The 15,107-nt window shown below is 35.5% G+C and overlaps 1 protein-coding gene across 4 annotated transcripts; it reads right to left on the bottom strand.

Moving 5' to 3' along the window:
* Window positions 1-1,095: 1,095 nt before the first annotated feature.
* On the bottom strand, window positions 1,096-8,482 carry LOC149236855 (chromatin-remodeling ATPase INO80-like). 4 transcript variants are annotated; one of them, XM_089372525.1, is made up of 3 exons: window positions 8,086-8,482; window positions 7,728-7,939; window positions 1,096-1,801 (listed from the first exon to the last, which is right to left on the bottom strand). In XM_089372525.1, the coding sequence occupies exon 3, from the start codon at window positions 1,731-1,733 to the stop codon at window positions 1,194-1,196; it is 540 nt and encodes a 179-aa protein (XP_089228651.1). In that variant the 5' UTR covers window positions 1,734-1,801; window positions 7,728-7,939; window positions 8,086-8,482; the 3' UTR covers window positions 1,096-1,193. The 4 variants fall into 4 exon arrangements, 3 of the variants coding, with proteins under 3 accessions (XP_089228651.1, XP_089228650.1, XP_089228649.1); XM_089372524.1 differs by having other exon boundaries at window positions 7,657-7,939; window positions 8,033-8,475; XM_089372523.1 differs by having other exon boundaries at window positions 8,033-8,473.
* Window positions 8,483-15,107: the final 6,625 nt, after the last annotated feature.

Here is a 15,107-nt window from a genome sequence, read left to right as displayed (position 1 = left end):
TCATCTAAGAGTATTTACTTTCTTCCACTGTATTTCTGCTTGCATAACTTATGTCATGTGAGGAGGAATGAGTTCCTCTAAGCTTGAGATAGTCTTTTATGCTTTCAAAAACCTGGTTGATAAATTCAGATCCTTCAATGTTTGGACATCTTTGTAACCAGATTGGGCTACACATTTATATACACCTTTTGGCTCTAGTTTTCCAACCATAAATCTATCCAACAAAAGTATTGACACCTTTTGGCTCTAGTTTTCCAACCATAAATCTCTCCAACAAAAGTATTGTCTTGACTGGAACCATTCTTATGGTGACAATGACAAGAACTTCATGCCGAGACCCCACATTCTTTACATAATGCTCAATAATCGGTGGTAAGTCAGAAATAAGGTCACTGCAAAAGAAATGAATTCCTGGTACAAGTGAATTCACCCCGACAACCAATCCATTCAAACCTTCTATGCTGAGTTTTCTCTGTGCTAAATATTTATACTTTTTCTACCTTCCTTATTTCCAAGAGAACATTATGGTCAGAAAAATTGTTGCAATGATGAAGGGACACCAACCACCCTGTGGCGCCTTATTCAATACATATGATAGATAAACTCCTTCAAAGATAGCAAAAAACAGAGTGAAGGGTGATATAAGAAAAACATGCATGTTCCAACCCACAAGCATGACGAAAATTGTTGCAATTAGGAAGGGACACCAACCTCCCGGGGCCCAAATCGAAGCATTGATTCTTAGTGACACAAAATATGCAAAGATGCATTATAGTATTACAAATTAGCAATGTATACATGGGCAAGAATTCTCTTCTAATCGAATAGAATGCTAAAACAGACAGTATGTGGAAGCATAATGATAAATCAAGAAAATTGAAAAATGTGTGTATTGAACCTCATAGCTATCCCCTTTCTCCAAGACCTTCACATACAAAATTTGCAATTTTTCTATTTCAGACATAATCAGCGTTTGAATGCCTAATGATTCCTGCTGTGTTGGCAATGCCTCCAAATCAGAATCAAATACTTGCAGACAGAACTTTTGGCTTGAGTCACATGATGATGATAGTGCTTTCAACCTGCCCTGAAGAGTCTCATACTTTGTGGAAGGTTCTCCCATTCTAGCACAGTTCTGACGTCTAATCCTTTTATCAGCAGCCATCATTGCAGACAAAGATCTCAAATCTAGCCTATCCTTCAAAAAACTCCTTTATTCGAACATCTGTAAAGTTTGGCAAGTTAAGAAGTGGTGCTAATTTGTCATAAACTGGCGGAATTTCAAAAGTAACTCCCTCTGCTATCTCCAATAAACCAGATGTTGTTGTATGAGGACCATGTTCTGGAGCAATGTCAAGATGGTTGTAATTCCACATATTCTGGACTGCATCATCTATGTGAGGACCTGCCAAAACAGGAATGTCTAATCCATGTGGAGTCCTCTCATCTTTTAGAACCATCTGAGAGCCATGACTTAATTTCCGACCTTTCCTGTTTGATGTACGCTTTGCAGTGGAGGGACCTATGTGGGTAGCAGCAGCTGCTGCTGCTTTCAACTTATTGGCTTTGTTGAACTTTTGTGTATGTTCCCCAAGTATGGTCTGATAATATTCCTCTGATATGTGCTTCTCAAAGTCATCACCATCTTCATCATTGTTGTCTGCATCTTTCTGTGCAGATGAGTTATAACCAGCCTCTAGTTCAACATGGTACCGTTTTCTTTTTAAAACCATCTCTGATGGTAAATCCGATGGCCTCTCAGCCCGAACACCATTTATTTGTGCAAGCACTGTGTCATAACCTGCTTCATTAAAGTCAAAAGAAACAGAACATAATGATCAGAGATGTTAATCAAATTATCCCAACCCAACCACTGTTACATTGTTGTTAAACAAGAAAGTAAAGAAATTTCATACAATGATCTCTACCTAGTTATGATGGACAAAAATAAGGGAAGCCCAAAAACACCCCAATAGATTTCTATAATTCAAAGTAACAAATCAACATCATCTTTATGGCACCTTTAATTCCATTACTCTCATCTTGAATACAGCCATTGGAAATTCAATACCAGAAACAGGGACCTTTCATGAGGGAGAAGGTGGTGTTATTCTTTCGGATAGCTAGAAAACTAAACAATCAAGGCTAACTAATCAACACTCACAAAATAAATAAAATGGTGAATATTGTTGTAAATAATTTTCCCCGACTAGCGGGGCCAATCACTTCAAACAATTTATAAATGGATGATGAATATCTTGGGGCAAAAATAAAGGTAATTGACACAAAGGTGTATGAAAGGTTCGTGTAACAGACAAGAGTATATGGCCTTCCCATAGGTTACAAGAAGTTCTACCTTGTTAAAAGCAGTAGCAATTTTAATGTGCGGGTTAAAAGGTAGAGCTTCCCATTCCAAAGAGTTTGGAGATTCAATACAAGGAACGCGACAACTTTCAACGGGTACAATCCTCGAGGTAGCATTACTCTATGGGCTAGTCAGAAACACTAAAAATTCAGTATTGGCTAATCAATAGCCACAAAATTCATAAAATGACAAAAATTGATGTGAACGAGTCTAGGTCGGGCCGTGAAGAAGATCATTTTAAACAACGATAAAATAGGATTACAAATCTCCGGGGGCAATAATGGAGGTAATTAACAGCAAATACCACCAAAGTGTCATGCAACAAATAGTACTAAACATACGATGGCCATTAACCCACGTGGCTACAGTTTGGATCTTATGCTCGGAGGGCGACCGTGATTGTCCAGGCTAAGATACAGCTAGATTCTTGTTCCTGCTACTAAAAACTAATGCAATCACACCTACCGGTGCCTAGTGGATCTTGTTATGCTCATACCTACCGGTGCCTAGTGGATCTTGTTATGCTCATACCTCCCAGTGCATATGCAATAAATAAATATAATTTAAACAATCAAACAAAAAAGAACACAGCCGTCATAAAATTAAGTGCGGGAATTCATGTCCAATAACTAAATAACCTCTACTCAATGCAATTGTGCATAGAATACGCAGAAAAGGTACTAACAACAAGAATGAATGTACCTGAAATGGAGACTAAAGAAACTGTTATCACCTCCAGGAGCAGTGATTAGACTTGTACCCTACTCTCTTGCAATTTTACATAAACAGTAGATCAATTACAGCCAAAATTGAACCACAATTACAACAAAACCCTGAATTTAAATAATAATGAAATTTGCAAAAACCTCGAAAATTCACAGACAATGTGTCGGACGTCGTGAACCACCAGGAAAAAAAAATTATAATTTCTACAAAAATTAGATAGGATTTGCATCACTCAATTAACACAACTAAATAACCTAACACTGAGTAAACCCATTTTCAGCCCAACAACAAAAGAACAGAACCCCAAAACTGGATCTCAAATGAGTTGTAAAAAAGTTGTACCTTTGACAGGGCGCCTGCATGATAATTTGTGTTGAAACCCTCGGAAATTCAGCGGCGGAGGGTTTGTATTTCGTTTGGGAATCGAACCGACGAACAACGGGTAGTTAATATCTCGAGTGCCTCGAGGCTCCTTACACTAAAATAAACCTACTAGACTTGTAAGAACGATGGAGAAATCTAGATTTTGAGGATATGCGGGGGTTTGGACCTAGCCATATCTTCTTCTACCATATTTCCAATGCTATGTCGCTTGCTTGCTTCCTATTTATTCTGAGATACCACTTAACCCCTGTGAAAGCTGACTTTATCAAATGAGATCATCCAGACACAACAAGAAGATCATACCCAAAGGTATGGTGATGGGCTGGCTCGATACTTCCGGCCTTGAATTTGACAACAATAAGATCATGCCCAAAGGTATGGTGATGGGCTGGCTCGATACTTCCAGCCTTGAATTTGACAATGGCAGCAGTAAGGCTTTCTCTCACGATGCTCATGGATCCCCCTGGCATGATATCCACATCTTGGAAGTTTCTCGTTTTGCTTAATGAACAGAGAGCGCAAGAGGGTTTTGCTTAATGAATAGAGAGCACAGGAGGATTCGAAGTGCAATGCATACTTGCCAGATGATAGATGCGATGCACGACCAGATGCCAGATGCGATGCGTGGCCAGGGATAATGAATCAAACACTTCGAATCAAACGGTGAATATTAATTCCATCGTCTAACAACGAAATCAATGGCGAAGAAAGTATAGACACTAAGTGCTCACCTAGATGAGGATCTAAATTGGTGAGAGTTAGTCCTGGCTATTTAGTATTGTTTTTATATTACAGTACCATTTCTTATTAACAGACGACAGAAGATAAGATAAGACTAGTTTTATTAATGGCAGTGGGTGACCAAAAGAGAGGTCGACGAGGCTAAAAAATACACTAGTTACAACATACTGTGGAAGTGCCCATTACTTGTCATTAGGTATAGATGTAAAAAGTATAGGAGGGAGAAGAATCATCCACATCTGTATCAATCACTCTGTAGCTACTGATGCGTTGCTTAATAATGTCACCTAGGGAGTGCCTGGGTAGTACCAATCTATAGTCTACATATTTAAATTAGTGCTGGAAAGGGGTTTAGAAAATTTCAGTCCTTTCATTAGTTGAGTAGGGTTTGATTCCCAACTTAAATCGTAATCTAGAATGAGATTCTTGATTTTGCCCACAATGAAACTCTCTAAATTAGCTAATTTGTAAGTCTATTTCAATTGTTACCAACCTATATCCTTTATGAGCTGGATGATAGGTATCACGCCTCATTACGAAAAGTATATATATTTTTATTATCTTATTTATGAGCCCTGGGGTTGGCTTGATTGGCCTTGGAGTTAGACATTGAACTTCTCAGAAATGGGATGTCACAAGTTCAACTCTTACAATTCCTTTGGGGTTATGCACTGTAATCAATGCTGATGGTCTACCTGGTTTACCATCTATGAATCATGGGGAATACTTGTAATCAAAGCTGATGGTCTACCTGGTTTACCATCTATGAATCATGGGGAATACTTGTAATCAATGCTAATGGTCTACTTGGTTTAGCATCTATGAATCATAGGGAATACTTGGAAGGTCTCTGTGAATTTAACAACATCTATTTAAATTTTATAGTTGATTGTATTGTGACATGTATTGTTTTGCAATCGCTAGTCAATCAAAAATTAAAATTATACATTAAATTGGAGCAGGTTCAAAGTTTCTTTCCATTTTCCAAATTGCATATGTTTATCTCAATTTCCTAACTTGATTGTAACTTGTGAAACAATTTCGTTTTTTCCTCTATTGGTTCTATTATGATGTTTCTACTTGCATTGACTTCGTGGGTTAATTTCCTGTGTTTTATCTTTGGCATATGATATATATTGTTAATTGTAACAATGATCTGCATCAATGAACAAGATTTTTCTAGTTGTGATATATTGCCATGTCCATTTCTCAAACCTCAAAGGTGAAGATTCTCCAACATTTTACTTCTCACATATAATGAATTTCTTATTTTTCCCCGTCATATTTCTAGTTGAATATGTTTCATGCGTAAATACACTATTTTTCAAATAGCTTAAACTGTTCATATATTTCCTATACTTACATGTTCATTTGTCTCTTGCACCTATCCAAAGAAAAAACGCCCAATAGTAGCATTACGTCATGGCATAAAGCAATAGTGCTTCCTTATTGCAAAAATTGCGTTTGTGACAAATCGTTATCATTTTTTATAATTTCCTTCATTTATATAAATATGATGGTTCTCAAATGACTCTTTAGGAAAAAATTGTATATTAGATGAGATTTCTGACTCTAATGCACATCCAGTAAAATGCTTTTACAACTGATCTGCCATTCGTTGTATTGGTTGTCACTTGCTATTTTCAAAGTTTCGTATGGTGTAAAATGCTAATCACTTGCTATTTTCAAAGTTTCGTATGGTGTAAAATGCTAATTAAGTATTTTAATGCTAAAAAGTATCTCTGATAATAATGGAGCCGAAGTTCTGGACAGACCCAGAAAGTGCCATCAAGAATGCATACAACCGGACTGATGGGAAATTTTTAGCAAAGGCAGCTGATTTAGGGCCCGGTGGCTCCACAACAGTCACTGCTATTTTAGTTGATGGGAAAAAACTCTTTGTAGCAAATACAGGGGATTCAAGGGCTGTTATATGTAAAAACAACATTGCTATTGAGCTGACTGTTGATCATGAGCCAAGTATTGAACGCCAAAACATCGAGAAATTAATGGAAATATGGATCGGTTGATTACTCTGAAATGGGATGGGATCAATTGTGATGTGAAGGCCGTTGAGTGGACCAAGTCTCCCCGTAAAGCATTCCAAGGGAGCCACGTACCAGCCAATTACGTGCATTCCAAGGGAGCCACGTACCAGCCAATTACGTGTAGCCAATTACGTGTAAACGCTCTTTTCTTGCGCCGCGGCCAGATGCCATGCGCTGCGAGGGATAATGAATGGAGCACTTTGAAATGGAGCACTTTGAATCAGACGGTGAATATTAATTCTATCGTCTAACAACGAAATCAATGGCGCAGAGAGGAAGGCCTTACGGCGTTTCTTGTTTGTATTTACTATTGTGTGAATAACATGGAAAGAATATTGTTATTTTTCTGCATTGTTGAGCATGTAAAAGTGTGATCTTGTTTCCCTGTGAATTTATGACAATGAGATAGTAGAGATATGGTTGTTTTCTGGATTTTTAATTTTATCAGATAGAGAAACTCTATGTGAAAATGCATATTATATGTATAGAGTCTATTCTTTATTTCAAGTAGAGACTAGATAAATAAAAGAAAACTAAATGTTGAAAATTTGTTGAGATTTAAAGAGATGGTATAATTGAAAACAACAAGAGAAGCTGGAACCATTACCATTCAACTATCCTCTGGTATTAGTTAAACCATAGGACAAAGACCCTAATTAAGTTACAAGGAATAATAACAGAAACTCGAGGGTTAGTGGCAAGGCCACACATTAGCCATCCTAGAAACAGTTCCTCAAGGACTCTTGCACAATCTCATGCATGACATTAAGAACTGAAATTTTGAAAATAGAAAACAACTGTATAAATAAATACTATTATCATGCAGAGTTAACCATATAAAGGGATCTGTATAAATGGCTCAAAGTTTATAAATATTATACAAATTTATGTTCATATACAAATTATAAAACTACTAAGAGATACCATATTTTCATCATTATAGAAATGGAACCAATATTAAGCATTACTTAAACAACGCAAGTAATAAAAGAAGAACTTTAAACATAATGAAATAGTGTGAAACTACAGAACTGTAACGATTTATAACCATCCGACACATGGAGCAAATGAAGACCATTACCACAAGAAGTCGCAACTAAACAAAACGAAGGTACTGAACAGTTCTAAAAAAAAAAACGTAACAACATAACATTACAGTAAACCCCTCTCAACAGTGTCGAGGGTTTATTTAAAGAATTCACAATTTAGTAGGTTAACAAGGCCAATTGATACAATCAATAACTAGAAAAACCCCAACTCCGGTATTGTTTGGAGAATTCTAGCAGAGTCACATGCAAGTCTATACACATGAATATGAAGAAAGAACCTCATCAAAACCCTGACAGTGGGTTGAAACCTATAGAAGCGAGCCCGCGGAGGAAAAGCACTTACCTGCACATTAAACATTTAGTATCAACCGCTGATAAAGAATCTTCCAACCTTAGCAAAAAGAAGATGCTTACGTGTGGAGGAATGGTAGTCGCTTGGACATTTTGTTCCATGTTCATGAGTACCATGAAAACATTAGAACCCTTTGGAAGGATCCTCGGCAGACTTAAATGCTTTATGAGAGGTTATGCACTTCCCTCCCAGGAGAAGGGGCGTATCTTGTAGCCACCTTGAGAAAAATTTTGATATGAAACCAAATGCACCATTGCCACGGAAAAATGGAATCCTAGGCATGCAAACCAAACCATGAGTGTTACAGTAACTTCAAAGACCAAAATATGCCGTGAAAAGTGAAACAGGTATGCAAAAATGACCTAACCAGTTAAGAGTTGAAATAGAAGGCAAGTGGATTCGGCCCAATTGCACCCGTACATCGAGGAAGGACGCCATGGTTCGCAGAAGTTCAAACCCTAGGGTTTCACCCTTCATCACCGAAGCCATCGATACCAAAATAAAACAGAGCAAATGACACATGATGCTATGTTAGTTACTCGATCACCTATTCGGCGCCCTCCTAGCCATACGATCCAAGAACCTGATAAGAATATAAATGGGCATGTTGATCCCAAGGATTGGTTGCCAAGTGGACGGGGTTATTAAGGCTAGCAGAGCATGCAGATGCCTCTATGTGGGGATAAACGCTCTTTTCTTGCGCCGCGGCCAGATGCCATGCGCTGCCAGGGATAATGAATGGAGCACTTTGAATCAGACGGTGAATATTAATTTTATCGTCTAACAACGAAATCAATGCCGCAGAAAGGTACAGAGTGGCACTGGAGGGGAGTCTTTCTCAGAGGAACGCCTTAGAGTGGCACTGGAGGGGAGTCTTTCTCAGAGGAACGCCTTACGGCGTAATAATCAATATAAAATTGAATAATTTATATATTTTATTATTTTTTATATTATATATTTTTCATTTATTTTATCTAAGAGATTTATCAATTAAAATTTATTGAAATTATAAATCTCAATAAAATTCTAAAGTATAGAACTATTAAAAATATCAAATTTATTTATACACTTAAAATTATAATATAAACCCTGAGAACATAACAGTTATATAATTGAATTCCAATACTAATAATTAAATGTATCCATATAAAATAGAAAACGCATGCGCTTATTTCTGCCCGTAGATTTGAAATGCTGAGGATAAGGATTCCCAGCCAGTAGTTTTGGAATGACGAGGATAGCAATTCTAAAGTGGAAAAAAGTTGAACACCTTACGTGGCACTGATTTCTGCCGCCGGTTTTTGGAAGGTTGAGGATAACAATTATAGAGTATTGTTGGCATTTTCATTCTGCCAATATCCAACCACACCACCAACCCTCCAGGCTCCTGCTTCATGCATCCTCCACAAAATCAGACTTTATTTAAAGATTCTTACCAGAAGGCGAACTCAAAATTCCTTTACTATTATTGCGCACCTACCATTACGATGTCCAGTCAATCGGATCGCCATTTTCCAATTACACGTCATCTCTAATCGCCTTATCCGATCCGTACACTTATTATCTGATCACACAGGCAAAAGCAGATTCACAAGATATTATTTGATATAACAATTTTGTCTAATAGTAGAGAAAAAGCAGATTCACAATCCTCCCATATACTAATAACAATATTACTTAACAAACCTATAATATAATAACAACAAAATTCCTTTATTGTTGTCATCAATCGTTATTCTGATGGTAAGAGCTAACGAGTCTGTTATAGGGCATTAAATGTCCGCTTGGTTACAAGCTAGTTAGTCATATAACTTCCGGTGAAGACAGAGTGTTCGGAAAGTCACGGCGCACACGTGTTATATATAGCTAACGAATTTGCAACTAAACGGGCATTTAATGCCCTATGGCAAACTCATTAGCTCTTGCCGCACTCTGATGGCCTCCGGCAAGAGATTTTTACTTTGACCACATCTAGATTGGTCCCTTACACAACAACTTGATCATTTTGTATTATCTCTCACATCTTTGGGAATTTATTCTATAAATCTTTGATCATTTTGTATAAATTCTCACATTTTTCGGAATATATTCTATAAATTTTTGAAAATCAATTTTGTGGATTAATTATTATTCTTTAAAGAATATGAGACTAATCCTTCATTCAAAATTATGTTATTAGTTTAGAAATTTGGATTTTGGTATAACGTTAATCTAAACTTTTAGATAGATAACCATCTCCTTGGAAATATGAGCTTAATCACCGATGTCGTGAGTTTGGAAGTATACCTTTTTACATGAATTTGGTATATAATAAAATAAAGAGTTTAAATGCCTTGAATTTTATTAAATTTTTTTAATCAGTTTTTGAAAATAAAATTAATAAAATTATTAATAAATTTAAATAAATTAATTAATTAAATATGAAAGTTTAATATATATATATTAAAATTTTAATTATACTTCATAAATATAATATAATATATAGTGTTGCTTTTTAATAATTTCTTTAGAAAAATAATTAATAATTTTAAATTATATATATATTCTTCCAAACTGCAAACACTATTTTTACATTTCTTGCATTGATTGGTGGCTTCTTCCATGTACTGTTAAAAACTCTTCATGCCCTTTATGCAGAGCCACTGTAATTGGCCTCCACTCACCCCTAACATATTAAGAAAAATCGCAATATTACAAGTTCAAGTTCAAGTCGCTCAGTGACGCAAACTCTAAAAAATGGAGGTGTTTCCTCCCCTGTTGTGGGTGCTTGTTTTTTCTTGATTCTTATTTTTAGAGGTGTTTATATCATGCAACAAGAAAAATTCCGACCTAAAATTAATTCAGGCTTAAAACTATTTGTTGTATCGAGAGGTGTATCTTACAAACAGTATAACCTTGATGTATAAATATATCACTTTTTCAACCAAAAAAAATAATTACTGAATTTTAAATTATATAGTTTTTTAATTTTATTAATTAACTAAGATTAATTATTAAAATATAAATATGTATTATTATATATAATTTGAACGGATAATAAATTATCTCATACATTTAATATTTCCTTTTATCATATTCGTGAATTTGAATGGATCATAAATTTACTCTTAACAACATTTTCTACCACATTAAAATTTCAAATTAGGTGAAATATTTAACATCTTTACTTAGATCTACTAAAGCTAATAACATCTCTTAAATCAAAGGAAATAGGCTAATTCAACATAAAGAATCGAAAATCTTGCTCCAAAATATTTTAATGTTTCTTTTGATTAAATATTTGTAAAATGAATCTTTAACGAAAAAAACTATATCCTATGGATATATTAAAGTCTTTAAGACATAAATATTTCCACAGCGAAGTTCTAATATTTGAAAATATTATTTTGATGTAGTTTTATTATAATTTTTGTTATTATTCCATAAAAAACATTATTAAATCTAATATTAATATTATTAAATTTAATCACTTTTGATTGATACAATGTTAAATTTAATATGATATTTATTTTTTATATTATATATATATATATATTATATATATATATATATATATATATATATATATATATAGATATGGAGGTAAGAACAAAGATATAAAGTGATAGAGTTGGAGAGATAGAGGGAGTCAGAAGGGAGATATGGAGATAAAATGAAGAAGAAAGACATAGAGAGAGAAAAGTGGAGAGACAAAGAGAGGGAGTGACAAGGGAGAGATGGAGAGAGAGTGTGCATGTTTTGGGGTGAGATAGAGAGATGGAAGGAAGGGGGAAGAGAAGGAGAGAGGGAGGGATACAATAACATGGTTGGGGGGTGAAGAGAGATAGGGGGGAGAGAGACAGAGGGAGGTGAGAGAAAAAGGGAGAGAGAGGAAGGCAGAGAGAGAGAAGGAGAGAGGGAGGGAGAGAGAAATGGAGTTGGATGGAAACAGAGAAGGAGGAAAGAAGAAATACATAAAGAGAGAAAGGTGGGGAGAGGTAGAGGGGGTGATAAGGAAGATGAGAGAGGGAGGGAGAGAGAGATGGAGTTGGATGGAAACAGAGAAGGGGGAAAGAATAAATACATAAAGAGAGAAAAGTGGGGAGAGGTAGAGGGGATGATAAGGGAGATAGGGAGAGAGGAGAGTAGGAGGGAAGAGAGATAGATGGGGGAGAGAGTGAGTGAAGGGGAAGAGAGAGGGAGAGGAAGAGGGAGGGAGATATATATAGATATGGCGAAAGAGTGGTATGTTTTGGGGCTGATATAGAGAGACAAAGGGAGATATGGATATAGATTGGAGGTGAAAAGAGGGAAGAAGATAGAGATAGAGAGAGGGATGAAGAGATAGATAGGTATGGAGAGAGTTTATGTGTGTGTGTGTTTGGGGGGGTGAGATAGAGAGTCAAAGAATGAGATATGGAAGGAGATGCAGGTATAGATATAGGTGGAGGGGGAAGAGGAAAGAATATTTCTTGTAATATATGCATTGATGTAAATGTAGATAATGATTTATAATCCTATTTGATTGCTTGCACTATATGCATTGATTTTAATTTAGATGATGATTTCTAATCGTATTTGATTGCTTGCACTAGATGCATTGATTGCAGTGTAGATGTTGTTTTCTAATTATATTTGATTGCTGGAACTAGATGCATTGATTTTAGTTTAGATGTTTATTTCTAAGCCTATTTGATTTCTTTCTCTAAATGCATTGATTTCATCGTAGATGGTGATTTCTAACCTTATTTGATTACTTGCGCTAGGTGCATTGACTTTAGTGTAGATGTTGATTTCAAATTATATTTGATTACTTGCACTAGATGTACTGATTTTAGTGTGATGTTGGTTTCTAATCTTATTTGATTGCTTTCATTATATGCATTGATTTCAATGTAGATGTTGTTTTGTAATCCTATTTGATTACTTCCATTATATGGATTATATGTTGTTAATATTGAGACTGTAAGTTATTAAAATTATTTTTTAAAATTAGATGGATGGGGGAGACAGGAAGAAGATTTCCTGCACTAGATGCATTGATTTCAGTGTAGAGGATGATTTCTAATCCTATCTGGCTGCTTGAATTAGATGCATTGATTTTAGTGTAGATGTTGGTTTCTTATTTTATTTGATTATTTTCCCTAGATGCATTGATTTTAGTGTAGATGTGGATTTCTTATCCTATTTCATCACTGCACTAGATGCATCGATTTTAGTGTAGATGTGGATTTCTAATTCTATTTGATTTCTTGCACTAGATGCATTGATTTCAATGTAGATGTTGATTTCTAATGTCATTTGAGTGCTTACATTAGATGAATTAATTTCAGTGTAGATGTTGTTTTCTAATCCTATTTGATTGTTTGTATTAGATGCATTAGATGTTGTTAATATTGAGGATTTATATTGCCCACCAATTTGAATTGTAAGACTTTGTACAATCACTAATTCCACCTCTAGGGACCAGTTGCATTTATTTATTATTTGTGATAAGAGAATTATTAAGATGGAGCGCTTACAACTACGACGGGTTTGATGTACGTGGGAATTTTGCATCCAACTGACTTATACCTCATTTCTACGTGGGTAAAGTCTTGTCTTAAAATAAAATAACTTCCAAACGAACTTCCATGATTTCCACCCAAGAGGGAAATTTAATTCTCCATTGAATTGATTCCTGATTCAGTGTTATTTTCTAAAGCCCCATATCATATGAGCACAACAAAATTGGTGGAATTAAAATTGCAGTCAAAAGAAATGTTCGATAAACGATACATCAAACCCAATGTATCACCCTCAGGAGCCCCAATGCTATTTGTAAAGAAGAAGGATGGAACACTATGATTATACATTAATTATACATATTTAAATAAAGCTAAAATGAAGAAAAAAATGCCTATTTCCTAGAATTGATGATCTATTTCATCAACAAATATGGACCATAGTGTTTCTCAATATAGATATGAGATCTAAATATCACCACGTTATAGTTAAAGATGAATATATTCTTAAGATAGCTCTCAAATTGAGATACAAACATAGGAGTTTGTAGTAGTACCATTTAAGCTCACAAATTCCCTAACCACATTCATGTGCCTGATGAAAAATGTCCTCAACTAGTATTTGAACAAGTTTGTGCTAGTCTTTCTTGATGATATTTTGGTTTCTTCAAAATCCAGAGAAGAAAATGAAGAGCACCTGAAGGCGTTGTTGAAATTACCACGAGAACAAAAGTTATATGCCAAACGTAATAAATGTGATATATTCCAATGTGAGATCTAGAAAATATTAAGGCATTAATGGAGTGGTCCACACCCTGAAATGTTATTGAGATTATATTATTCATGGGGCTTGCCAAATATTACTGACAATTCATACAAGGTTTTTCAAACAATTCACATCCAATCACAAATTTAAAAAAGAAATGAGTAATATTTCGATGGACATCAAACTACATAGCTAGCTTTGAGAAACTTAATCACTTTCTCACACATTCACCTGTTCTGAGGATAAAAGACCCATAGAAGGATTTACTAGTTTGAATAGATTCCTACAAGGAAGGAAGTTGTTCAGTCTTAATGCAAGAAGGACATGTAATCTCCTCGGAATCAAGGAAACTAACATAGCATGAGAGGAGCTGTGTGATGTTGGCATTAAGGTGTGCATGGTTCTAGCTAGTTGATGTTAGGATTGGATCATGATGCAAGCTAGCTTATGTTGGCATTGATGTCAACCATATATAGTCTAGTTGATGGGTGGATGCCTTCCTTGTAGCATGTTTGTAGCTAGTTGAGTTGAAATTGAGATGATTGTGTTGGCATTGATGTCAATCGTATGTTGTCACACTCATGATGGTCAGGTGATGGCATTGGTGTGGTTGTTGGTTCCTCATGTGCTAGTAGTGTTCATGGAGGTGTTTCCTTGTGTTTCCTTATTATTCATTGATTTGAGGCATTGAAGACGATACTACAAGTGGATGATGTATATCTACACGTGTTGGAGATGATGGCTCAAGTGTCATTAACGTTGTTAAATTTGTAGACTAGTTGAGTTGGAAACTAGATCTTCATCAAGGCAGTCCAACCAACCCTTGTTTGTTTCCTTCTAGCTCAATTTGTTAGTGAAACTTGAGAGACAAGTTTGATCCATTTGCAGAGGTGTCAAAGGCTATGACAGAGGCTTGGAGCCATGTACAAGAGATGTAGATCGTGACCAAACAACTGATAGAGGTTATGGGTTGAGGTTTGATGTGTTTCCATAGGTTTTTCCCCAACCATTTTCATGCAAGCATGTGGGAGTGGTGGAAAGGCTCCAACTAATGGCAGACAATCCTATGGGAGCAGTTACAAACCAAAGTAACTGGAGTTGTCCATGTTGTTGATACTTTTCTTGGAAAATTCTCTAAATTCCTCACGCAAATTGAATTTAATTTGGCATGGAAATTCTCATAAGATTTTAGA

Source organism: Pinus tabuliformis, chromosome 8, assembly GCF_031772625.1.
Source record: "Pinus tabuliformis cultivar Carrire ecotype Pingquan chromosome 8, CPIR1, whole genome shotgun sequence".
In the NCBI taxonomy this organism is placed as follows: domain Eukaryota; kingdom Viridiplantae; phylum Streptophyta; class Pinopsida; order Pinales; family Pinaceae; genus Pinus; species Pinus tabuliformis.
The sequence above is the reverse complement of the archived record's forward strand: the minus strand, read 5'-3'. Positions and strand labels throughout refer to the sequence as shown.

Coding starts and splice junctions, on each gene's coding strand:
- LOC149236855 (XM_089372525.1), bottom strand. CDS start 1,733: ATGGTTTTAAAAAGAAAACGGTACCATGTTGAACTAGAGGCTGGTTAT.